Here is a 27495-nt window from a genome sequence, read left to right on the forward strand (position 1 = left end):
TGCCTAATCACTGCTTACAATGCTTGCCTGTTCTGCTGCTGCGTAATAAAGTGTAAACATCTTTATACAAAAGCACCATGAGTCACTGTTGTAAATATACTGTCAGTATTTCAAGTGATTTTATTTTAGCTGGCTGTTTAGCTTTTCTTAAAGTGCTGTTTTACAGTGATAGATGAACAATATATTTTGAGTAAATAATTCATACACACAAAGATACCTCTAAAATACACAATTCCTGAAAATTATAGAGTAAGACCTTGGAGTAGTTGTTCATAAGGTGCTTATTTTTTAGTATGTATGTTCACTGGCTTAACTGAAGCCATAAATAAAGCTAAACCCAGATGTATTGTTTTTTGGTGTGTCAGTTATAAGGCACTCCTCTCTGAAGTATGGTAATTTCTAAAACAGTTTAGTGATTTGTGAAGTTATTTAGTGTCTGTGTAAATTCAGAAATAGAACTTTAACTGCTTACTTTAGCATCACTATTACAGAATAAATATGAAATTAAAAGTTAGTTACAGAATTTTTCTTTTGACCCTGTTTAACACTGTGTTTTGAATTATCCAAATTGTATAACCTTTTCTTCTGTGCTCCAAAACATGATCCATGTTGTACTGTTACTTTTTCCAGGAAGAGTGGCTTAGAATTTTTGCTAGTGTCTATAAATCTCTGCAATTATTTGTACATCCTTTGTTGGTATTTTTGGTCCTGCCATTTAATAACGGAGCACAAAACATGAGAGGAACACTTGGCTCACATCAGTGCTGTCCTGACCTACCAAGAAGTAACAAAATGTACGATTCATATGCACTAGTATTAAGCAGTGTCCCTGTGTTCAAAGAGGGAACTCCTTTTTTTATCCATATAAAGTAAATTCAAAGCAGAAGAGAGCAGTTCGGTCAGGACATGGGAGTTTTTAATGTGTTTATTTTCTTATGTTATTGTTCACTGCAATTAAGTCCAACAAAAGGAGCAGCACTGTAAAGTATGCCTTTGATACTACTACTTTTTTGAGATTGGGTTGATATAATGACGTGTAGCATGCATTTGGGCTCTTTGTTTTGTTTTCTTTTTTAATATGAATGCATGTAAACAGGCTCTATAAGGAAGACAGTCTGTTCCTACCCGGAGCAAAGAAATAAATTTTTATTTGTTAAAACAAAAATAATGACATTTATAAAAGACAACAAATGTTTAGTGTGAAAAGAAATGAAATTACCAGCATTAAGATCCAATTCTAGAAGACATACGTGAAGACTTCTGTCTAGAAGAAGATAGTGTCTAAACACTTGCAAGTCATACTGTGAAAGAGGGATTTATGGGAATTACAAAAATACGACACGAGTATACTGACATGCTCCTCACTGGCATGCTCTGAGGTGTTCCAGGGAAGTTGCTTACTGGTTCTGGGAAAGGACCTTTTTCTCAGTGCAGGAGGCAAAGCTGCTTCCTCTCCGATGGAAAAGTGAAACTGCTTTGGGCAGATGCTCAAAGCACTAACTGCGCACACTGACAGAGCTAAATGTCTGTTGTTCTGCTGCTTGGTGCTTATATGTCTGCCTGGGTTGATTAGCCTTCTCCACAGCTTTTTCTCTTGATCATAACAAAGTGTATTCTTTTTATTTCAACTACCACAACAGGCTGCCTTTTATGGTACTTCTTGCAAGAGGACAAGAATATTGCTCTCAGACTTATCCTCCCCCGGTGAAAACATTTTTGCAATTCTGAAAATTATAAATCAGGTTTTGATTTTACTTTATGACTTTATTATTTTACTTTTACCCTTAATTTTACTTATTACTTAGGGAGTTTTGCAGTATCAGTTGTTGTTTTCTACTCTGCTCTCATGAGACCTCACTTGGAGTACTGTGTACAGTTCTGGTGTCCTCCTCGGAAAAAGGATGTGGAGCTGTTGGAGCAAGTCCAGAGGAGGGCCACACTGATGATCAGGGGGCTGGAGAACCTCCTGTATGAAGATAGGCTGGGAAAGTTGGGGCTGTTCAGCCTGGAGAAGAGAAGGCTGCGTGGAGACGTCACAGCAGCCTTCCAGTATCTGAAGGGAGCCTATAGGGATGCTGTGGAGGGACTCTTCATTAGGGACTGTGGTGACAGGACAAGGGGTAACGGGTTAAAACTTAAACAGGGGAAGTTCACATTAGATATAAGGAAGAATTTCTTTACTGTGAGGGTCGTGAGGCACTGGAACAGGTTGCCAACAACATCAGCCAGTGTTCAAGGCCAGTTTGGACACAGCCTTGGGTGACATGGTCTAGTGTGAGGTGTCCCTGCCCATGGCATGGGGCTGGATAATCTAAGGTCCTTTCCAACCCAACCATTCTATGATTCTATTCTAAAACATGTTCTATTTTTGCATGGTGTATTTCTAGTGTTTTACTACTAGTGGTGTAGCTTATATTGCATCAGATATACTCAGGTCTTTGTAAAACAATTCTTTCAGTATTTACCAGTTTCACTGGAGTTCTGTAGAACCTTTCTGAAGGAATGCCACAATGTTTGTTAACCATTTTAATACAGTATTTTCCAAACAAGTTCAAAACATTTGGTGTAAGATTAGATGCAGTCTTAAACCCAGAAGTAATTGAAGTGCTGCTGATATTTTCAATTGGAATTGGCCTTTATCAGTGGATCGTTGGAATCATTGGCCTTTATCATGCCATAAATGCCTCACTACTCTCACAGGGAAGAGCTTCCTAATATCTAATCTAAATCTATTCTTTTTTAGGTTAAAGCCATGACCCCATGTCCTGTCCCCACAGGCCCTTGTCCAAAGCCCCTCTCCAGGTTTCCTGTAGCCCCTTCAGGCACTGGAGCTGCTCTAAGGTCTCCCCTTAAGGATCCTTCTCTTCTCCAGGCTGAACCAGCCCAGCTCTCTCAGCCTGTCTCCAGAGCAGAGCTGCTCCAGCCCTCACAGCCTCTCCATGGCCTCCTCTGGACTCATTCCAACAGCTCCACACCCCTCATGTGTTGCTGCCCTGGAGCTGGACGCAGGACGTCCGGAGGGGGGAAGGGGGGCGGGGGAGGGGTGTTTCTCCAGAGCTGCAGCAGAGGAGCAGAATCCCCTCCCTCGACATGCTGCTCAAGCTCTGCGGATGCAGCCCAAGCACATGGAGGGGTTCTGGGCTCAAGCGCACACTGAAGCTGGGTCATGGGGAGCTGCTTGTCAACCAACACCCCCAAGTCCTTCTCCTCAGGGCTGCTCCATCCAGTCTCTCCCAGTCTGTGTTTGTGCTTGGGATTGTCCTGACCCAGGTGCATGACTTTGCACTTAGCTTTGTTAAACTTCATGAGGTTCACATGGTCCCACCTCTCCAGCCTGTCCAGATCCCTCTGGATCTCATCCCTTCCTCCCAAAAGTCAACTGAACCACACAGCTCAGTGTAATCAGCGAACTTTTAAGTATGATATATATATATAACAAAAAAAAAAAAATCCTGGCAACTTCAGACCGTTCAATTCAGTCTCAGACAGAAAAAATTCTACCCAAGGCAGAGTAGTAAATGAAGTGGAGAATAATACTCCTGTGTGTTTATACTTAGATTGTGCCAGGCTAGTCTGATAGCTTTCTTTGGTGAGATAAATGCATTAAAATGGATGGTATGTCACATAATTGTTAAAATCAAAATGGAGGAGGATTAGTTGAGGAGCTGGGATGTGGAAAGAGACAGACTAATGGGAAATGACAGCTTTGGGAGAGTGGTTTATGAAGAGAGGTATTTCACTGATCCTAAAGCATTGTTCTGTTTGTGGAACAGAAAATAATGTGCCAGGCAAAATGCGCTGACAGCAGAAAGAGAAGGACTGACCCTTCAAAATGATAGTGGGGTAGCAGGTAGGAAGATATGGATATCTTGGAAGACTGAAGAGTGAAATACAGGCATATTTCCAAGAACATGAGAACATGGTGAAAAGTTGTAACTTGTAGGCTAACAGCAAAGCTTTAAGTCTGGGACAAGAAGTAGTGAGTTGAAAATGAGAAGAAAAACTGTTTGTACCAGATGATCGCTGAGATATTACCTTTTATCAGTAAAAGTCTTTGCATGAGATATATGGAGATAAGAAAACTACCAGATGAGAATGTTACAAACCTCTGCAGCTCTTCTCCATCCAACCTCAGGTAAATATGTTCATGAAGGACAGAATCAAAGTGGCATCAGTATAGGGGAAGATGATGAATTTGATGCACAAGCTGCAAAGACTTTTGCACAAAGATAGGTTTTTGCGCTTATGAGTACACATTTCACAATGCACTACATAGGATTACTTGGAGAAACAAGATAAATTCATCTTGGCAGATGCTGTGATGCTGTATTCCTGGAACTAAACTGCTTTTGCTGTCCAGCCCAGTTTAGGCTTCGCTACAGAGTCCGGTGCTGTGCAGTGGTTGGCTTATTTAACCTTGAAAAATGAAGCCTGGGGAAGAATGCTGCTGCTTTCCGTGAATTCATGATAGTGCAAACCTCAAGGAGGAGGAAATCCTGTTTAACCTGAGAGGCTTCCAAAAGAAGAAAAAATAGATATAAATTAAACACGAATAAGTGCAGTCTGGAAAATAGGAGGCAGCTCTTAAATAGCAGAGGAGTGATGTTCTGAGACAGCCTGCTGCTTGGAAAATGTGGTACAAAATTACTCTTCGTCATACAGGAATGTACAGTTTTGTGAATCACCTGGTTTTATTAATTTATAGTTTGGTGCTGATGGCTTAGGTTGAATACCCAGGTGCTAATTTCCTTCAAGTAACTGCTAGGCAATTGTCTTAGAGTTACAAAGGGATTGCAGTATCCTTTGATTAATTAACTGAGTAAATGACTGTCAGGTGGGAACTCTGTCAAAGACCTTTTTGCTCTTTAGGAGAAGTGCATTGATTTATTGTAATTTAGTTTTTAACTTTCATTTTTTCAATTTGTCAAGAGGAACCTGTGACTGATAGGCTATCACTGTAATTTTGAATGTGGCACAGAACTATCACAAATTATCAAGAGTAACAGCCTGCTACTTAAATAACTTCAGTCACTAGTTATCCCTTAGATAAACCATTTTGGTCAAGTCTTACCAGGAAGAAGCATTACGTTATAACCTTGGCATAGAACAGAATGGCGGGTTATACAGATTGTTTGAAAAAGGGGTATTTAATTTCATGCTATCTCTGTAAAAAGAGCTCTGAACAATTGGTATCAAAAGGAATGCATCTAATATGTATTTTTTAATGTTCCAAAAAGGAACAACTTATTACAATATATGGTATGCGTTTTGCTTATTAAAGTAAGAAGTTCATTATTACAGAAGATCATAGAATCATAGAACCATAGAATGGTTGGATTGTAAGGGACGTTAAAGCTCATCCAGTTCCAACCCCCTGCCATGGGCAGGGACACCTTCTACTAGACCAGGTTGATCCGAGCCCCATCCAAGCTGGCCTTGAACTGGGCCAGGATGGGGCAGCCACAGCTTCTCTCGACAACCTGTGCCAGGGATTCACCCTCCTAATCAGTCTATAGATTGCCCCCTACAGTTAAAAACGAAGCAAAGTACAGAAGCCCCCTGCCATGGTTCAAACTAGATGATCTGAAATTCCTTTCGAACCCAAATCATTCTATGATTCTATGTGTCTTTGCATCTTTTAAATCATTAGCCTTCTCTTTTGTCTAAAACACTGTAATGCCACTATATTCAATGAATCGTTAGCCGAAGGATTACTTCAGCTGTATTGCTGATTTACTTCAACAAAAGATGGTATCCATGAAAAGTATGCATTTTTAGCAAATATTTGGACTTTTTGCATTGTTTTGGTTGGAAAACTGTTGCCATAACAAGATACATTTTTTGTTTAAAAACAAAAATTCTTAAAACATGAGCAATTATAACAATGAGAATAATATATATTATTTTATATATATATGTTATAATAATGAGAAATATATATAATTTGATTACATATGTAATAAAGCCAATATTCAGTCCAGAAGGTGCAAAACCATGTTTCCAGGATTCAGTCAGTCTGCTTTTGTGTTTTCATCCCTTCTTTGTCTAGCCTAACAGTCTGTTGTTGGCACATACATGGGCCTTCAGATAACAAAAAGTGGTAGAGCCTGTCCACCCAGATGAACGCTGTTTTTTTCCTGTTGTAAGTAGAAGCATTTGCTCAAGTTTCAGGAAAAATACTGATGGTGCTGTTTGAGCTAGCTGGTGCTACGGAGCTGTTTACACAAATACTTCTTGTGTTTATCCCTCATGGAAGCCAGCTATTGCACACACATTTCAATTGCGTTTAACCCACTCCAGACAATAGCATTTGTGTTAGCAGCGTCAGAATTTGACAAGTAGAAGAAAATATTAAACTGTGTGTTAATCTTTTAATAATTGAATAGTTATGTGGCCGTGGTTGGATTCCAGTTCACAGCAGAAGACTGATGAACACCACTTAAAATAATAAAATTGCTTTTTTTTTTCCTTTAGATAATGAAATGCATCTCATAATTGATTTTAGTCCAGTTGTCATCTAGTTGCTGATTCTTATTCTTCCATTTCATTGTGAGATAATATTCTCTATTGACTAACAAGTCAATGTGCTGTTGGTCAAAGTAGTATTCCTTGTAAAGGAAAGAAAAAAATCATCAGTTACTGCAGGTGTTCAGTAGGTAAACTGAGCATTTCTTTATGTGAACACTTCAATTTTTTTTTTGAAGTCTGCTTGTAGACTGTACTCTGCTTGTAGACTGTACTCTGTAAAGAAGTTCACAGAAGACAGAGCTAAAAGCTTCTGAGTTGTGTTTTAATTTTAAATCCGATTTTGAAATTGTTTAGCAGCGTTCATTACAGTCAGAGTCAGGATACCTTTGTTCCTTAGACAATGCATTGGCTGCTTAACCAGCCAAGGAATAGTCCTTTGACATTGGGCATGTCTCTGCAAAAGAACTTATACCTGCCTTGTGAGTGTGAAATCCTGGTCTGGTCTTAGGCAACAGAAGAAATTCTTACTCGCTTTTGTTCAGTGTTGCTATCTTATGTGATGGAGTGTAATATTGCTACATATCTGACAGTCTGAAGACAGGAAATGCCTCTTGAGTCTGATTACTTGATAAATTTTCTTGCCTTACTGAGATCAGATGATATTGTCTTTTTGTTTTATGGAGGAAAATACCCACTCAGTTGGAAAACTGGTGTCTAATGTTGCATGGCAATTAGTCTGGGAAGCAATATTAATAAACATGAAGTCTCTCTATAGTCTTTTCAGGTATGGATGTAATGGATACTAGAGTGCAAAAAGTTTAAAGCTAGTTTTGTGGCTGATGGTGTTAAAAGGTCACTTCTTTTGGGTAAATATTAAATGTCCAAGGTATCTCTGGAATGGTAACTGAGTGTATGTTTTACTTCCAAATGGAAAATACTTTTTTCTCCCTCATTATTATTATTAAATTAATTTTGTTTAATTCCAATATGGGCATATTATTTTTTTCCTTGCAGATTTCATTTCTGGCCTCTGCTTACATAAGCCAACATCTCTCAGAGGAAAGCTGCTCTGCCCTTGCATCTATTACACATTACCTTTACCTCTGCCAGTTCAGCTGGATGCTTATTCAGGTTGGTCTCTTTGTCTTTTTTAAACCCTTTTCCAAAACCTCTATAAAAAATAGCTGATGCTTAGACTGTGTTTCTGTTATAGCATAGTATATGTATTTCTGAATCTAATGCTACTAGAGAGGCAAAACATTAGATGGTCCTTATTAAAACTAGAGTGTTACATCTGCAAGGGTAAATATTTGAACCATAGACTTTTCCCACTAATGTCTATTACAACTATGTAAGAATTCCCACTTCTCACTTGTTAAAGTAAGCTGTAAAAACTACTGTCTAAAAATAATGAAGAACTATTTTTATTAGAGTTAATAGATTCTCTAAGCATCTTTCACTTGGTCTTTTGAAACAGTCTCCTAGAGGTGAATATTAAGTGTAAACTACACTGTAATATTTCGAGTCAATAACATTTTAGTCATTAGAATCACAGAATATAAGAAACATACCTTCATAATTTTGCATTAAAATAAGGAGTACATACATTATGAATATTGCCAGAATTTGCATAGATTTATAGAATCATTTAGGTTGGAAAAGATCTTTAAGATCATCGAGTCCAACTGTTAACCCAGCACTGCCAAGTCCACCACTAAACCATGTCCCTAAGCACCACATATACATGTCTTTTTAAACACCTCCAGAGAGAGTGATTCCACCACTTCCCTGGGAAGCTTGTTTCAATAGCTTATGACACTTTCAGTGGAGGAATTGTTCCTAATGTCCAGTCTAAACCTCTCTTGGCACAGCTTGAGGCCATTTCCTCTTGTCCTATTACTTGTTACCTGGGAGAAGAGACTGACCCACCGCAGCCTCACTATAACCTCCTTTCAGGTAGCTGTAGAGAGCAATCAGGTTTCCCCTAAGCCAACTTTTCTTGAGCCTAAAAAATCCCAATCTCCTCAGCCATTTCTCATCACACTTGTTCTCCAGACTTCTTACTAGCTTCATTGTTCTTTTGATACATTCTAAAACATGGTGTAAACACAATTGAATTAATGTCGGACACCATGAACAATTTGTTATGGACTATTACCAATTGTAAATTAGTCAAAATAACAGGCTCTGAGGTTATGCAGAAAATACATTATCACACACTCGTGTAGAAATGTATATTTAGCACTAATGTGTGGATTATGCCATTTTGGTTTTTTTTTTGTCTATTATTTTAATAGGATTTATCCATAGCACCCTTATTTTTTGCATACAGCTTTGTATATTCAGCTCTAGACAATCATCCAATATGCAAGTTGTGAGACCAAACTGAGAATTGCAAATTAGGCTATATCTAAACACAGCTTTCACCCTCAGTGACATTCATGTAGTATCTGTCATTTTCCTGAGGTTTTGTCAGGCTCACTTTTCTGAGAGCCCTAGCAGCTTCTCTTAAAAAGCTCCAATGTGCCTATTGTCTCAGCAAGCTACAAGTAGGTAGTCTGTCATGTACACTGCTGCTGCAACTGCTTGTAATGATGGACATCTAAACTCCTCTGTCTTTAGTGATACTAATTCTCATTTTCCTGAAATTATACACTTAGCAAGGCTAAATATTCTTTCCAGTGGATGTTGTTTTCTACTGTCTCAGTACAGAAATATTTCTGCTGTACTTCTTTTCCTAGCTTAGTTTATGATATTCTTACAGGTTAACAAACCTAGGTTATATTTTGAACAGTAAATAATATTCGTCTTCACAGCTGCTCCTTCACCTCATTCCTAAGTCACATCATGTTTCTTGCGAATTCACTATTTTGGACAGACAAAGTAATACTTTTAAGTTGCAGGTTTACTGGGGTATATCATGTTTTGACTTCTCGGTGTTTTATAGTGTTTCATCATCCCATCCTAAGTGTGTTACATTATGTTAAGTTGCAAAAGGATTCCTGTTTCAATTGCTTGCTCTTCTAAGGATTAATCAGTTAGAATGACAGAACAAACAAATAAAGTATGACTGTTTAAAGTTGGTAATTTTTTTGGTTGCAGTTGAAATCCATTGTTATTTTTGTTGGAATAGACTTTGGCCAGGTCCTAAGAATTTGTGTCACCATTGCATTTAGTGGAGCCTCAGGCTTGTGTTAGTCATGAAGACTCTTCATGCAGATCTGAGGGGACAAAGGTGCCATAGAGGGAATACTTTATAGAATGCTGAATGATAAGCTGACAAGAGCTTCCAGGAGTAAAACTTAGAATGAAGGGGATGTCCTTTTTTGTAGGTGTAGATCTTCAGCTGTGAATAATTCCTGAAGTTTGAAAGATCCAAAAGGAAAGAAATAATCTGAAATGTAGATCAACCCAGCCCTCAACTACAATTTACTCCCTTTGACTGAGAAAAGATCCTGAAATTGTAGTTATCATTGCACAGTGAGGAAGCAATGCCAGGGCAGTAAAAGAGTGCTGGGACATCTCTGTGCTTGAAATGGTCCCCATGATAGTATTAGCAAAGCTGGTGGATTCAGGGGAAAACCAGACTGATGTGAGAAGTCTGGGTCTAAATGTCAGATTTAAATTCCTGGGAAATGAATGGTCGTATTTCTCAGTACGGTACACTTATTACACATGACTTGATCTGAAAGGCAGAATTATCAATGTATTTATACTTAAAATGGGACTTAAATACCTCTGTCTGGGATCAGGAAAAATATGTAAGCAGATTCTGCATCCCCCATGTAGGTCACTCTGCCCTCTGGGAGGCTGCACAGTGTAGGGCATGTGCTTGAGCACTGACTCATTTTATACAAATGTGCTAGTGTCGGCCTTGATCTCTTCATACGGGAGTGTGTAGATGTGAAAATGAAGTGCCAGCTGCATGCAGGTATGTGCAGATATGTGGAACTGAAACATCCAGAAAATCCAAACCAATTTTAAGTGACTAAAAGCGCTTTTTGGTAGTGGAGCAATGTTTCCAGTCAACGAAAGTCTATAAGAAATCACAGATTTAACACTACATTTGGAGCTATGCAAATTCAGTTCTGTAGACTAGATCAAAGATCTTCAACTTTCTAGACTCTAGGACAACTTCCTTTCCTTTTTGTCCTATTTTTTCTATCTTCTGCATATTGCTAGCTATAGTAATTATACATAGCATTTGATCGTATTTTATTAGTGGTTAAAACAACTATATAGCTTCATATTCTAATAATTTTTCATTTTTAGTTTCTTGTATTTGTGGGCTTACACTTGATATCAGTATTTGTACTACACACATAGCTTCTACCCACCTACTGACTGAAACGCAGAAATGCAAAGGACCTCAGGGGTCACCTGGTCCATTTTCAGAGTCAGAACAGAGGCCACATTAACTCAACCTTTCTTGATTATTCCTATCTCTCTGTATGGCATAGTCTTGTTTCTTGGCTTTTATATGGAGATTTTTGTAAGTTGCAAAATGTTGATATTACCCAGTTTTTTAAGGATGAGGCTTTCTTGACTGCAGAAGTATCTGTGTAACCAAGATGCAAATGACTCTTTGTGCCCACAAAGACAGCTTAGTCTGAAATACTTGTCTTATATCTGAAATTCAGAAATCTTCTTCTTGACAAATGTCCTTTCATACATATGTACATTGCTACAGCATAAGGCTTTATTTCATATGTAGTCTATGCTTTTATCTTAGGAGCACACAGTACAGATGTCTTTCTGTACTGTGTTCCTTTTTCCATGATAAACCTACACTATGACAACCAGTTATCAGAAAAAATAATTTTCTTCTTTTAGCATTTTTTAACTTGTTACAGAAAAAAAAATGTTTAAGAAAAAAGAAGTTAAAAATTTGAAGAAGAATTTTTAAAGAAAAAATAATTGTGTAGTACTCAACTGCTAATTCTGACATAAAATTATGGGAAAAGGTGGACTCATAATTTTTTGAACTGTTGCTACATTGGAGTAAGTCAACACCAAAAGTGGCAGTTCAATAAGCAAATCATAGTGAAGGTCATGAGCTTGCTATCACCTATATCTGAATCCTCCCCCTCTGTGGATTTACTGGCACCTTAAATTTTCTGTCAAATTTATTGCAGACTTATAAGACAAGCACTTAGCTTATAATGAGTTTAATGCTTATTTTTAAGAATGATTTTTTTAATAGCTTTGAAAAAGGAATTATATAAAAGCATGCAAACATTCTGAAAAGGAAAGCTGTGACCATTCTTAAAAGAAGAAAGCAGGGAAATAGTTTTCCCACTGAGACAGGAAAGACGTTATTCAAAATATTTTGCAGCAGATACTTACTGGATATCCACAGATTATTACTAAAGATAAATGAATGAATAAAGAAATAAACAAAAGCACTCTTACTTTTGGGAAGGTGATTGCAATTAATTGCCTCATTCTAAAAGACAGAAATTTCAATGAAGTTTGCATTGTCTCATTAGAGTGTTATTTGAATTTGTAATTAATTTGCAATCTACATCAGAAGAAAAACAACTTGCACAATTGTTCTTCCACCTGGGCAGCTGGGAAATGGACTGTATGCTTTATTCTTCTGTAGAAGTAGTTATTGTTGCAACCTGGCAACAGTGAAGGATTTGCTAAAATTATCTCTACTATTTATATTTCATTGATTAAATTTTGCTTCATCAAAATGGTTTGAAGACAAGAAATTACAATTATCAAACCAGAAATGTTACTGTGCAGGACATGGTGAACTATCCAAACCCACTTATAGCTTTGCAGCAGCACTGCTGTTAAAGTGTTCTGTGATAAATGAGGTGAGATAGGTAAACGTGGCTAAGCAAACCCTGAGCAAGGATGTAAGGTACGATTTCTTGGAAAGCAGTCTTAGTTGGATGACTGAGAGCAGTGTTCACCAGGTTGTCAGAATTAGTTGAACCAACAATCTCTGAACATAATGGCATAAATCAGTTCAAGGCTTTTGCTGTCTGGAAATGCTTGCAGTTAAGCACAGCCCAGTCAGCACTGCAAGGACATGTAATTTGAAGAACATTTCTTGACATAAGGTGACAAACAGAATCTTGGATAGGTTTTCAAGCCCATGTAAAAATTAAGAGAGAAAAGGACTTCATAAAATAACAACCAAATCTTTCCACATATGGTGGATATTTTTTCTTAACTACCTTTTGAATCTGTTTAGTTTTCTTCCTGTGAATGTCGAATAATGGAATTAATAGTTCTAGTGTGTTCTCTCAACACATACAGGGCAATTGCAATCATATATTAAGATTTTCCTGGTATTTTTTTTTAAGGAAAACAAACTTTGCCTTTGTTCACATAACACCAATCACCAAATGAAAATAAAAAAGGTCATAACAATTAGTATATCATTAAATACCCTGGATGTATTTATAAAATGTCATTCCATAAGGGATCATTTAACACACTAAACTAATATATATTTTTGTTTAACAAGTTCTTAGCATATGCAATGTGCTTTCTGATGCATGGTAGAAGGTATTGTATGTTCATGTTATATAAATAAAAAAAAACCCTTTAGCTGTAATTAACTTTCTTACTTACATAAGGAATCCACAAACCACTAATTAAGTACTTGATTGTGAAAATTCAGTTTTTTCTGAGCAAACTGGTAGACAAAGCCTTGGCTGAGGTAAATCTGCAATTTCACAAAGGATAGGAGATTATGCAAAATATGATTATTGCAAATAATAATTTTGCAATTGGCACCATGAATGGATTATACCTTTCGTAACAATAGACAGCTACAAACTAAGAACATAAATCAACATTATTATATTAAATCGCTGTCTACATAGTGGAGAGAGGTGCATATGATTGGGTAAGGATCAGTGAGTGCCTGAAGATGTCTGTCTTCTCTCCATTGACTGTAGAGACAAGCCACAAGCACGAGCTTGAATTAGATGCCCTCTAGGCCAAAAAAGACAAAACTAATCCCTTACTTGCCCCATAAAAAAGGCCATAAATAACTACATAGCATGCAAAGCTGTAGCTGGTGAAATGTTTGAAGTGGATTAAATAAAGAAATAGTTTGCAAAATATTTTTATTATGTATAGTTTTGGTGTTTATTAGAAAGTTGTAACATAGTAAAAATGCATAACACCTAGAAAAGTGTTTCTCCTATTATCCTCTTAAAGTAAATGCAAAGATCCAAGCAAATCTCTTAAACATATTGTTTTATTTGAAGGGTTTCCTTAATCATACAAATACATAAAGAGATTTCACCTATTCCACTTTTTAATTTTGATTCCTATATGGTTTTAAAGTCTTAGTTATGCTGTTTGATGATAAGTTGGTCATAAGAAGACACTGTTTGTTGTAGAGATGCATGTGAATTTACATTCACTTATTTACATTTTTCCTCAAACTCTTATACAAATATTAAACAGAATCATTGAAGTTGCAAGGGGCATCTTGGGACTGTCTAGTCCAACACCCTGTATTAAGTAGGGTCAGCTTGGGCACGTTGCCCACAACCGTGCTGAGTTACGTTTTGATTATCTCTAAGGATAGAGACTCCACAACCTCTCTGGAGAGCCCAGCATCTGACCACCTTCACAGGAAGAAGGCTTTTTCATCTGGTCAGATGGAATTTCATATGTATTAATTGTGCCCATTGCCTCCTGTGCTGTCACTGGGCCCCACTGAGGAGAATCTGGCTCCTTCTTTGTCAGTCCCTTCCATCAGACATTTATACACGTGGATAAGTTACCCCTGGGCCTCATATTCTCCAGGTTGAACAGCCACAACTTTCTCAGCCTCTCTTCCTCGGAGAGACCCTCCGCTCTATTAATCACTTACTTTCATGGCCCTTTGCTGGGGTCTGTGTCTTTGTTTTACCAGTGAGCCCAGAACCAGACCACAGCAGAACCGTTGAAGGAGGTTAGTGCATCTAATAGAATCACAGAGTCTCAGACTGGTTTGGGTTTGAAGAGACCTTGAAGCTCATCCAGTTCGAACCCCCTGCCTCAGGCAGGGACATCCTCTACTAGACCAGGTTGCTCAAAGCCCCATCCAGCCTGGCCTTGGACACTGCCAGAGATTGGGCATTTTCTACAAGAAGATATGCAGAGCCAAATAGTAGTATAAGAAGATTTAATACAGACCAGATTTAGCAATATTATATGTCAGTCTTTTCTGTGAAGGTATGGAAGGTATGGAAATCCAAGAAAAAAAGCAATATTATATGTCAGTCTTTTCTGTGAAGGTATGGAAGGTATGGAAATCCAAGAAAAAAGCTACTTTTACACCACAAAGCTATTTTTGCACTACAGAAATAATATTTTCTACTAAACAGGGTGTCCCATTTTCTCTGATAATCTAATTTCAAACCAGTTACATAAATAGGCATACTTCCTTTATAATCAGTCTTTTCTGATTACTTAATAAATGGAGAATATTTATGTTGAAAAATGTGTATATATATATATATATATATACACACATATGTTGGGACAGAAATATGCTGTATTATGACTTCCAGGGTGGGATTTTTTGGGGGGGATAGGTAATCACCCACAAAGTCTACTCATTGATATTCTGCATTGTCCTCTAGGCTGTTAATTTCTGGTACGTCCTGGTGATGAATGATGAGCACACAGAGCGGCGCTATCTGCTTTACTTCCTTTTGAGCTGGGGGCTTCCAGCTTTTGTTGTGATCCTGCTTTTAATCATCCTGAGAGGAATCTATCATCACAGCACAGCACAGATTTACGGCCTTGTCTACAGTGATCTGTAAGTTTTTCTTAAAAAAGCATGGTCTAGCTATTGTGCTCTCCATATTGTTATATACCTAATTTGCTTCCATGTAGAAAAGGGGATAGAGATACAGGCAAATGCAGTAAGGGGAGAGGATTCCTTGTTTGGTGGAGATAAAGCAAGAATGTCACCCATATGCAATGCTGCACTTGGGCTTTGCTCCAGTTTCTCCACAGTTCCATCCCGAGCTGAGCATTGGCAGTGCCATCTCCAGGGTGTCTGCTTTGTGGGTAAATTATTTATTCTTTGCTAAGACTCTGCAATTCCAGGATAAAGGATAGAAGTGGCTACTGCTGCAGAAGTGAGCAGAAGAAGCATGTTTTTCTTCCGTGTAATTCCAGTGCTTAAAAAAACACCACACCAAACCAAGCCTAAATCCTCTGTCTCTCAGGTTGGCAAAATATATTCTTTGCTAAACAATGTTACTATAGTAACATGTCAAATATATTTTCTGAAGGGTTTCTCTTGGAGTACTGAATATATTACATTCCAAACTGTTCCAAATTTGAGCACTGATATAATGCCAATAATTAACACAGCCCTTTGAAAGCTATACATAACCTCAGAAGACTGTTCCAATTGAAACAATACATCTTCATAGAACCTGAGATGTTTGAGTGGGAACATAAATAGATAAATATTTATGTTCTCCTTCCCTACCTCTTTTGCTCTGGCCCCTTTCTGGCAAATCTATGATAACAGTTATTCTACGATACGAGGCTATTATGCTTATTTACTTTATGTTATAATTAAATGCTGTATGATTTTATGGGAAAGCATATAAACACTTTTAAATGAAAATTCTTCATTATTTCTTTCTAACATAATAGAAGAATGAACAAATTCTTCTTTTGAGGGTGACTGCAGAGTAGACCCACACCAGGAGGATATTATATTATAGAATTCTGTTATAGCTGAACATAATTCAGTAGTGTTTTTTTTGTCATACGAAAGGAATTACTGTGAGAAGTAGTTACTGGAATTCAGTATCTATTTGAGTATACACATATATATGTGGACTTACAGATACTACTTTTATGCACACATAAAGGATTATAGAATCATAGAATAGTTAGGGTTGGAAAGGACCTTAAGATCATCTAGTTCCAACCCCCCTGCCATGGGCAGGGACACCTCACACTAAACCATGTCACCCAAGGCTCTGTCCAGCCTGGTCTTGAACACTTTCAGGGATGGCACATTCACAGATGCCTTGGGCAACCCATTCCAGTGCCTCACCACCCTAACAGTAAAGAACTTCTTCCTTATATCCAATCTAAACTTCCCCTGTTTTAAGTTTGAACCCATTACCCCTTGTCCTACCGCTACAGTCCCTAATGAAGAGTCCCTCCATATCATCCCTATAGGCCCCCTTCAGATACTAGAAGGCTGCTATGAAGGTCTCCACGCAGCCTTCTCTTCTCCATGCTGAACAGCCCCAACTTCCTCAGCCTGTCTTCATACAGGAGGTGCTCCAGTCCCCTGATCATCCTCGTGGGCCTCCTCTGGGCTTGTTCCAACAGTTCTATGTCCTTTTTATGTTGAGGACACCAAAACTGTACACAATACTCCAAGTGAGGTCTCACGCGAGCAGAGCAGAGGGGCAGGATCACTTCCTTCGACCTGCTGGTCATGCTTCTTTTGATGCAGCCCAGGATATGGTTGGCTTTCTGGGCTGCAAGCACACACTGAAGTGGGTTCATGTTCAGTTTCTCACTGACTAACCCCCCCCAGGTCCTTCTGCCCAGGGCTGGTCTGAATCTCTTCTCTGCCCAACCTGTAGCTGTGCCTGGGATTGCTCCAACCCAGGTGTAGGACCTTGCACTTGGCATAGTTGAACTTCATAAGGTTGACATCAGCCCACCTCACAAGCGTGTCAAGGTCCCTCTGGATGGCATTCCTTCCCTCCAGCGGATCAACCGAACCACACAGCTTGGTGTCATTGGCAAACTTGCTGAGGGTGCACTCAATCCCTCTGTCCATGTCACTGACAAAGATGTTGAACAAGACCGGTCCCAACACCGATCCCTGAGGGACACCACTCGTTACTGGTCTCCAGCTGGACATTGAGCCATTGACCACAACTCTTTGTATGTGGCCATCCAGCCAGTTCTTTATCCACTGAGTGGTCCACCTGTCAAATTGATTTCTCTCCAATTTAGAGACAAAGATGTCGTATGGGACAGTGTCGAACGCTTTGCAGACAGTGTAGAACTCTTTGCACAAGTCCAGGTAGATGACATCAGCTGCTCTACCCTTGTCCATAAGTTTCACAGCCCCATCACAGAAGGCCACCAAATTGGTCAGGCAGGATTTCCACTGAGTGAAGCCATGCTGGCTGTCACCAAGCCCATTCTTGTTTTTCATGTGTCTTAGCATGCCTTCCAGGAGAATCTGCTCCAAGATTTTACCAGGCACAGAGGTGAGACTGACTGGTCTGTAATTCCCCGGGTCATCCATTTTCCCCTTCTTGAAAATGGGGGTTGTATTTCCCTTTTTCCAGTCATTGGGAACTTCACTTGACTGCCATGATTTCTTCAAATATGATGGCCAGTGGCTTAACAACTTCATTTGCCAGCTCCTTCAGGACCTGTGGATGGATTTCATCAGGTCCCATGGACTTGTGCACATTCAGATTCTTAAGGTGGTCTCAGACCTGATCCTACCCTACAGTGGGCCTGAGGTCTTCATTCTCACAGTCCCTGCATCTGCCTTCCAAGACATGGGCACTGTGGTTAGGGCATTTGTCAGTGGAAACTGAGGCAAAGAAGTCATTAAGGACTTCAGCCTTCTCCAAATCCAGTGTAGGCAGTTCTCCTGATAGCTTCTGGAGAGGGCTTATGTTGTCCCTAGTCTTTTTTTTATTTTCTTATGTACCTACAGAATCCCTTCCTGTTATTTTTCATATTCCTTGATAGATTTAATTCTATCTGTGCCTTAACTTTCCTAACCTAGTCCCTAGCTTCCCAGACAGCATCCCTCTATTCTTCCCAGGTTGCCTGTCCTTGCTTCCACCTTTTATAAGCCTCCTTTTTCCCTTGGAGTTTCCTCAGCAGCTCCTTATTCATCCAAGGAGGTCTCCTGGCCCTCCTGCTGCATTTCCTTCTAGTTGGGATGCAACACTCCTGGGCTTGTAGCAGGTGATCCTTGAATATCAACCAAGAGTCTTGGGCCCCCCTGCCCTCTAGGGCTATATTCCATGGAATGGAACCTTACTAAGCATATGTACTATATACATATATATGTACAATGCACGATAAACAGCGATCTGATTTAGATCTAAACGAGCTACACTGGCTACTGTAAGCTGTCTAGCTGTGTTAGCCAAGGTTTAGTCCCAGAATAATAGACACCAGCTCTGAACTCAGAAGAGTATCCAAAGTCCACAATGGAAGACCATTTCTGATATTCACACTACAGAAGGGAGTGCTGCATAGCTCTGTGCCATTCCATACACATAGGTAATTTTTTGCAGAACATGGCAAGCAAGTATTGTATTTATCTTCATGTTAAAATGCCTTCTGTGCATAGTAAACACAAGAAATGTGTGTGGCATAATCAAGTCTTCTGATTGCAATCAGATGGTGGGTTAATGGTATCATTATGCAGTACCACAGTTTAACAGTTTGTGTCCATGTCTTATTCTTAAAAAAATAAGAATTCCCTAGGTTATGATAAAATTATTAAGTAGAGGAAAATTATTCAGTCCAACTCATTTGCCCTAATTAAATATAAAACTTTTCCAACATCTTATTAAAGTGAGCAAATGCCAGGAATCATCCCAAGTTCAGTAAGTGCGCAGCTTATTCCAGCTCAGTAAATGTGAACACTGTATGGAGTTATCTGCAAGGATTTTCTTATATATCACTGATGCTAATTCATAATTTGAAGAGCACTTTAAAAGTGGCTCAGAATTATACAAAAAAGGACTTTCAAAGCCAGAATGTGGAAATGAGAACAGATTGAACTACATCACTCAGTTTGTTTACTCCAAAACAGGATATAGTACTGGAAAAAGTAACAAGATTTCCAAAGTCAAGGTCATCACATAGTAACTTCACAAACAGTGTCAGAAATACTTTGACAACAATGGTGTGCTGCTAAGGAGTTCATTTCATGTGAGAGCAGTGAGAATGGTTGAAGTAATAAAAGCAGTGAAGCCTGTTATCTTAGCGCTCTCCTTAAGTGATCACTCCTTCAGGCAACTCATTTTTGCATTAGTGTGGAGTCTGACCAACTGTTTTATTCCTAACCAGAATCCCGTGTGCACAATTCGTAGGCAACAGGATAGCTATGCTTAAAGAACTTCATTTTGTACTTGTACTGAACAAAAAATGATTTGAGCCATGTTGAATTTTGTGCTTCAAAAGAAGTATTATGACAGAGACTTCTTTCAGTTATGACAACTTCTACACACAAATGTACATATTTTGTACATAACTCCCATAACATGTCACAGTATAAAACTAACAGGCTGGTATGATGGCAACAGTAGTATACATATTGCTGGTTATTTTCAAAATGAGGGGAGTTTATGTATGGTGTGAAAAATGCACTTTTTGGCATTACATGATTTTTTCTGCAGTAAATCTGGTGAATTTGTTGGTATCAGTATGCCAACAAGTAGCATAATTTTTTTCAGATCACAGCTCAGTGACGCATGAAAGAGCTAACTGCCAACAAAGGGCTTTTTTACTCCTCCCTTTGCTAATTCTCCCATCACTAAACTGAAGAGGTAAAAGGCTGAACAGGACCAGAAGAGTTGCTGACGAAAGGCATATTGACATACCTTGAATGAAAGAAGTAATGAGATAGGCATTTGCATAGGGTCTGTTTGAATGCAGGAATAATGGTCCATCTGTGTATCTGTAAAGAACATGGGGTTTATATGAGTATCTGATACAATACCTTTACTAAGGAAAGTAGTAAAATTTGATCTCTTAAAAATATGCATTATTTCTCTTGTCTTCTTTTATAAAAACTATTAAGTTATTTCAGATACAGGTGTCCATGACTGTACCTCTGCTTAATTTCTGTGTGTTATAATCATTGGCTAAGTCATGTCATGAAACTTCAAAGTAGAGTCATTCTCTGTGTGCAGCTGGCTTGTAGAAGGGTCTTGCATAGGCATTTGCCTACTTTCTGTGTTATGGTAAAAGGCTTACATGAAAGATTGTCAGTGTTTGTAAATGAAATTTCTAATGTGTCTCTGAATTTCAAGTATTTCTCTGGAAACCATGCTCTAAACTGTACATCCTTGCTTAAGAATTGCCATGATGGCTGAGGCATTAGAGGGTTTTAGTGATAAGAGGTGTCAGCTTTTTTCAACCTGCTAATAACTAAAGTTTGAATTAAGCATTGAACTAGACAGTGTAAAATCACTCCAAAGAAAAGTATATTAACCTAATGTATTTCTGAGATTTTGTGTCACACATACAATTTTCCAATCCCTGCAATAACTGTCTGAAATATCTTCCAAAAATATAAATTCTACCTCTTAGGTACAGTGTTTTAAAAAAGTACTTCCTTTTGTAATTTGTTATTACATTGAAAGCTCACCATGACTCTGTTTATGCCATAAGTAAAAGCTTCAGGATAACCTTTGTTTTCCCTTTGTCCTGGTTGGTTTCTTATCTTCTATCTGATTGTCTCTTTCAGGATTATAAACTAAACACATAATTTGCGTTTCTTTAGAGGAACTATTTAACACCCTTATCCGTTTGAGAATAATTTTTCTTCTTGAGAAAGAAAAACTTATGAACAGATGAGTTTACAATAAAAGAAGAGTTCAGCTTAAAATCAAATTCCAAAGCTTTTGTCATGCTTTAGCCTACCTTTTTTAATTGAAACAAAGTATAGTTTCCTCTAGTTCCAAGTACATTTCTTTTGGCTATCTGCTCCTTGCACTTCTAAGAGCTCTTTCCCTCTGCCAATCCCTCCAGATTTTAAAGGTGTCTCTTTTAAGAGCAGTATCATTTATTTGCCCAAAGGAAGAATGATCTGCCCCCTCAGCAGGTCCCACCTGACTCATTTATTTTCCTCTTTAACATCCCCTGTGGCAATCGATCTGAGCAGAGAATAACCACATGTACCATTACAAAACTTTAGAATTGCAGAAGTATCCCTGTATTTAGGTTCAGTGATAGTGATAACACCTCCCAGCAGAAAAAGGGTAAGATAATTTTTCTCACAAATATATTTTCTTTGTATCATATCATCTGCTATGATGATAAATAATGAAAAAAGTTTGTACAGCAAAATTCCTTTCTAGACACCCCCCCCCCAAGACATTTCTGTCATCTCCTCTACAGTCCAGCCCAAGGCAAAGGTTCTTACTCTGAGAGGGAGTCAGACCTTGATTTCAGACACAACAAGCAGTGCAGTTGCTGTCTGCCTGCTTAGTTTCTTTGAACATGTAAGGCCCTCCTGGGTTTCAACTAGTCATAAAGTAGAGCATGGAGACAACTAATTCTCTAAGGTATTGTCTTACTTGTTGGTTTGCGTAACACAGTGCACAAAAGTACATTCTACCTTCCAAAGATACTCTTGTGTGGTAAAGCACAAATGCTAGTAGGGTAGCAGGGTTCACATCACTTTTGAGTGTAGTGAAGAACTGGAAGGCTTGAAAGAAGCACAAACCTATAAGTGGTTATGCCTTGCTTGTATATTTGGTGTTACAGGCAGTGCATAAAAGTCAGGTACAATGAGAAATGTTTACTTTGAAGTCTTGCCAGGACTGGAAGTTTGAAAAATAAGGCTCATCAAAGATATCTTAAATGTGTTTGAACTTACAGGGATATAAGTTTGAACTCACAGAGATAGGTAGGAGGATGGGGACAGCCTGGGCTCAGGGCCCAAACTAAACAGAAAACATAAGACATCATAGTTCATGATGAGTTGCCTAAGTACATCTCTAAGTTTAATTCATTTTGATGCTGTTATAAGGCAAAAAACTTCCTGAAGCAGTTTTCCAGACACTACTTTTTTTTTTCTTAAGGTTTATTTCAAGGGCAAGAACCCTGCAACTTCTAATTATCTACTGCCTGCACTTACAAGGAGGATCCCATAAAACTTAATTATTTGTTACAGATAGAGCCATGCTTTCTCTCTAACCAAACACTTGCCAGACTGGTGCACCAACACTTAATCTGGTCAGATGAAATACTGGATGCTGCTTTGGGTCTCACCAAGTCACATGTGTCTCACTGCTGGAACACATTCTGGGCACAGATCCCTGGCTTGCTAGCTGTTCCCTAAAATGGAGCTCTGCTTTCTTAAACCCAAGGACTTGTGCTACTATCAATAATAGGAATTTTTTAGCTTGAGCGAGCTAATTTCTGTGCAAGTGTTTGGATTAAGTCTCATGTTCCCCTACTCAGATTACTTCAAAAGCACTGAATTTATTCCTGAGTCTTAGAAGAACATGGTGAAACATCAGACTTTCACAGGCAGGAATAGTTAGAATAAGCATTCAGGGATTTAACTGAGCCATCAGATGTGCTAAGAGAAAGAGGTTTGTACCACAAGTGGTTGTGGAATTCCTATCCCCTAACCCCTGAGCCTTGCTTTATAATCTGTGTGGGCTTGGAAGTGTCTCTCTGCATTGTCCTCTCTCTCTCCAGCCTGTGCTTCCTGTTATCCCAATTTATCCACCTCCTTCCTCTGCACTTCACTGGCAAACCCTCTAGGATTTCAGAGCTTCTGCAAGCCACCATTGCTAGAGCTCAGTGCTAGAGCTCAGATGCTTGCACATCTGGATGCAAGGCTGAATGCTGCATGAACCACTCAGAAGAAGCAGCGGGGGGGGGAAAGCCTGCATTTTTCACCAGCTGATTTCTCACCATTCACTGTTTTGCCTGTCTCAGCAGGGTAAATTAGCCCATGCTGAGCTCAGCGCTAGTGTGGGAGAAACATTTCTGATGAACCAGAGGCCCATGGGTTATGACTACACAATACATACATCCCTATGTACATATATATGTATGTAGACTGGCCAAATTGCCCTACTTCCCTGATCTATAGCAACAGTTAAGAGAATACGAAGTTTGGTCTTTTTGTATTCTGTCATCGTGCTTTATTTTCTGAACTCCTTCATTATTTCAAATGAAGCTGCCTAATGTGCTACCCACTGCTAAGGATTATTTAAAAACACTGCTAAATGTGATGGCTTTAATTACCTTTTATTTATCCCTCATTACCAACATATGTGTTTAGTGGAGGAAGATAGTTGGGGGCAGGGGGTTGAATGCTTTTTGTATCTTGGTAAATATTTGCTGTTCATGTTAAGCAAATGTTAGCACATCAAAGACAGGCATAACCACTGTGTTATGCTTTTAAAGCATTAAAATAAAGAAAGATAAACTCCGGCTGGTTTAATTTTTGGTGGTGGAATTTTGAAAAGCGACTAGAGATACATACTTGTTATTAATGTAAAATTCCCAGCCACTCCTAAATTCTGACAACCAAAGGTAGTTTTAAAGGGTTGCAAGGATAGGTTTTGATAGGTGAAAGCTGCACCCACAAACGGCTCTGGGGCCTGATCCTTCAAGCAGGTTCAGTCAGATGACAGGATTTTTGTGCTCAAGCAAAACTCCACAGAGACTTCTCTGAAGCCTGTGTAGTACTACAGCAAGAGTAACAGAGAATGTCTGAAGGAGGAAGGCTTTCATCCCTGCCACTGACAGCTTTTAAAAGCTTCATATTTCCTTTCAGACTGCGTAAGAAATAGCAAGATAGTCCCTCCTACTTTATCATCTTTAATTAGCAGAATACTGCCTACTGCTACTAAAAAAAAGCTCCTTCTCAGTTTATCTATTTTCCAACAGTTTATAAAAGTCTTCATCTGATATGCTATATTATAGCAGGAAATGCTAAAATAAGCAATCGTGAGATCAATACCAGCAGCTGACTCCAACTACTTCATTGACACTGACGTGCTGTTTATAATAAGTTTATATATCTAACCTCTTGTATCTGATCTTCCTAAAAAGTAGGAAAAAAAGTTTGTTTGTTTTTTAACTTCACCAGAGGATTATTCTGCAATAGGTCAATTTTGTGCTCACATTTTAGTTAAGTCCACGGACACTGACAGTACTTAGACCAGGGAGCTGTGATTTGGAAGGCAAACTTGCCTGCGCTAGTAACAGCACCAGTAATTAAAAGCATATCTCACTGATGAATGATACTTCTAAATGCTAAGATACCTCTGAGGAAAAGGAGTGCAGCTTTAGCAGATTGATTTGTAGTAGTTGTACTAAATTTATTCATCAGTGTGGCTTATCTAGAACCAGCATGTCTGATAGAGAAGTTGCAAGTGGTTGTGTGTGCTTATCCTGCACATTTATTATGTTGCAACAAAGCGTACATATTAAAAAAGTTTACATACTAAATACTGCTGTTAATCACGAAGAAAAAACCCCAAAACTTTGCATGACATTTTATTATTCTTCATGCCAAAGGGAAGAACTGTGAAGATATGCTTCGTTTATGTTTGAGAGTTTGCATGTGGAAACATGTCCTTTTTCAGCTAGATTTGTACTAAAATCCTTGGGTTAAAGAGTGGATGGGAAAAGTGAGCAAATTGGTAGTGTCTACCCTAAAAGCTAGTACAGGGAAAATTGTCTTGCATATGAGAAAATGTAACAAATATTAAGTAGTAATACCCCCCCCCCAATAATCGTTTCAAAACCATTGGTGCTAGCTGACACACATAAGGAAGAAATCTTAGATGTAAACAAGAGCATTATTAACAGAAATCAGACACATAGCTCATATAATTTTAAAATTTCAGTGTTTTAGCAAGAGCCCTGCTCTAAGAGATTCCAAGCAGATTTTCACCAGCTTTTTTTCCTGGTCAAATGCTGAAGGCTACAAGTCTTCTGGGATGACCTGCCTGGGGACTCTAGAGCTTCCAGTGCCTAGAAGCCCAAGCTGTATTAATGCAGTGCTTCTGCTAAGTCCTTGCTGCTTCTCCTTTCATAACTGGTGCTTTGCTAGTATTTACTTTCACAGGAGGAAAAAGCAAAAAAGCAAAAAAGTAGGTATAAAATTATTCAAAGAAATTTCCAGAGGATGGTATAATGAGAAGACTGAAACACAGTGGTCCATATTCTAAAGCAGCAGATGACACATGCATTATAGAGGAGCATTGCTTAGGCATTTTACTTTTCCCCTTTCCTGAGCTGTTTACTCTACAGTAATAGCAGCACTAGAGAAAAACAAGGAAACAGTTCTTTGCTTTGTTTTGCAATAAGTCTGGTTTATTGACTTTTGCTGCTCATGCTGACTCAAACAGAATCTTCTGTTCTTTGCTGCTTCAAAACAGCATCTTGGCACTTCTTCATTCTTTGTTTGTGGTGGACTGGATTTTACCCACTGTTTTCTATTGTTGATAGTTACTCTGAGAGTAAATCCATTAATGAACACAGTGCTACTCATAATGAATTTTTACATGGGAGTAAAGGTGATCGGGTCAGATTTCCAGCAGTAATTCCCACTGATGTTGACTTTCAAAAGATTGCTGGGACAGTCTGTCCAAATATGAACAAAACCAATCAAGCCTTGGCTTGATTTCTGGCAATTGTAAGTTCCTCTGCTTTCTGAGTTTAACCAAAATGGTCCAATTCAGTTTTCATTACCTTTTTTTCCTCTCCTTCGTCTCCTCTTCCCCTCACTCTCTGTTTTCTTTTGCTGTATAGAGGAAAGAAACTGAAAGAAAATTAAATAGTGCCAGAGGGTTGACTGCCATATTATCTATGAAATTGGGAAAAGCTGTTATTAAACATTTTGTATTTAATTTCAAACTTACAACCAGTAAAAGAATAAATTTTCCCATGTTGAATTCTATATATGAACTAAAAGGTAAGGACCTGCCCCTGAGCTAATATGCATGAGGTATAAATTGATCTAAATTCATCAGACACAAACACAGCTTTCATTTGCATTCACACCACAAAAGCAGGGGTGTGGGCAGGAAGGGATTTCTTGGGTTGGTCATTTTCCCATCATACCGGTAAGGTGGCAGAGGTCAAGTATAGCACTGTATCAAAGGAGGCCAGTTTAGCTGTGCTGTGCTTTGATCAGCAGCATTTAACTACAGAAGTCTCCAAATATACTGATACAAGGGAGTGACTTGTTTCTCATCTATACTGAACTCTTTGGGGCAGCTTTTATGGTTCTTCTGATATTTGCTTGCTTGGACCCATGAGCAGATGTTGTTCCAGAGAAAAAACCCTACTTGCTTTTAAAGTTTTCCAGAGAACTTCCTATTTTCCTCTAAAACCTTCCCAACAGAGGGAAAGTGATTAAACAAAAGCAAAAGTAGTATCATGGTGGAACCTGCTGCAGCTGTAGGGAAATCACTCGCCTAATTTTTATCCAAAAGAATTCCATAGGTATATACTTTCTCAATCAACCGTTTTGCTGAAATTGCAGGGTGAAAAGAGCTTACCTCCCCTTCCCCCTGATTCCAGTTCTTGCACCCCATCTCTTAGGTAAGATGCTGAGCCAAGCATCTTTTACATTTTGACACCAAAGTGTGTAGAAGTCACCAAGGATCAAGACCACATCTAATTGTAGGATAACCTGTGAAACAGCTTTTGGAACACCATCGCCACAGGGTTATGAAGAACTTGCACATCATAAAAAAATAAGAATTCTTGTGAAGGTGTTCAGAAGTGTAATGTGGACATACAGCACCAGCCAGACAGGTAATTTTAGGGCAGAGGCTCAGTGTTTGCTAAGGGGCTGTGCCAGGTCATTGCTAGGTGCCTTGTCTTGCCTGGTGAGCTGTGTTGGCTTCAGGATGCGTGGTTGCAAGCAGCAGCTTATCTTAAAGCCTGCTTCTGCCACACGCCAAACAGAGCACAGCTTTTGATAAGGGGCATAGGCGTGCAGACATCCCTCTGCAGGCTCACAAGTTTATGTTTTTCACAGCGCTGGTGAGGAAAGAAACCAGTACTTCCTCCAGAGCAGTAACACTGCTAGCTTCTGCCCTGCACGCACTGTGCTGAGAGCTGTTTCTGCTGTGAGGGGGAACCACCCTGAAAACTCCAAAGAAGGGTTTGGCATGCTTAGGGAGCTGGGCTGTTTCGGTAGAGTAGAGAAGGCTCCAGGGAGACCTTAGAGCAGCTGCCAGTGCCTAATAGGGCTGCAAGGAACCTGGAGAGGGGCTTTGCACAAGGGCCTGTAGGGACAGGACAAGGGGAATGGCTTTAACGTGA

General features: G+C 38.9%; 1 protein-coding gene across 1 annotated transcript in view; it reads left to right on the forward strand.

The window, feature by feature from the left end:
* ADGRV1 (adhesion G protein-coupled receptor V1) overlaps positions 1-27495 on the forward strand; it is a 280088-nt gene that overhangs the window by 186073 nt on the left and 66520 nt on the right. Inside the window, exons 84-85 of the mRNA XM_057404316.1 lie at positions 7483-7599; positions 15072-15250. Of these exons, the coding sequence (XP_057260299.1) occupies positions 7483-7599; positions 15072-15250 (296 nt within the window). The remainder of the gene's footprint in view (positions 1-7482; positions 7600-15071; positions 15251-27495) is intronic.

The sequence above is a fragment of the Pezoporus wallicus genome, unplaced genomic scaffold (assembly GCF_028554395.1).
Source record: "Pezoporus wallicus isolate ANWC-B61680 ecotype Strahan unplaced genomic scaffold, APGP_CSIRO_Pwel_v1 contig_4322, whole genome shotgun sequence".
NCBI lineage: Eukaryota > Metazoa > Chordata > Aves > Psittaciformes > Psittacidae > Pezoporus > Pezoporus wallicus.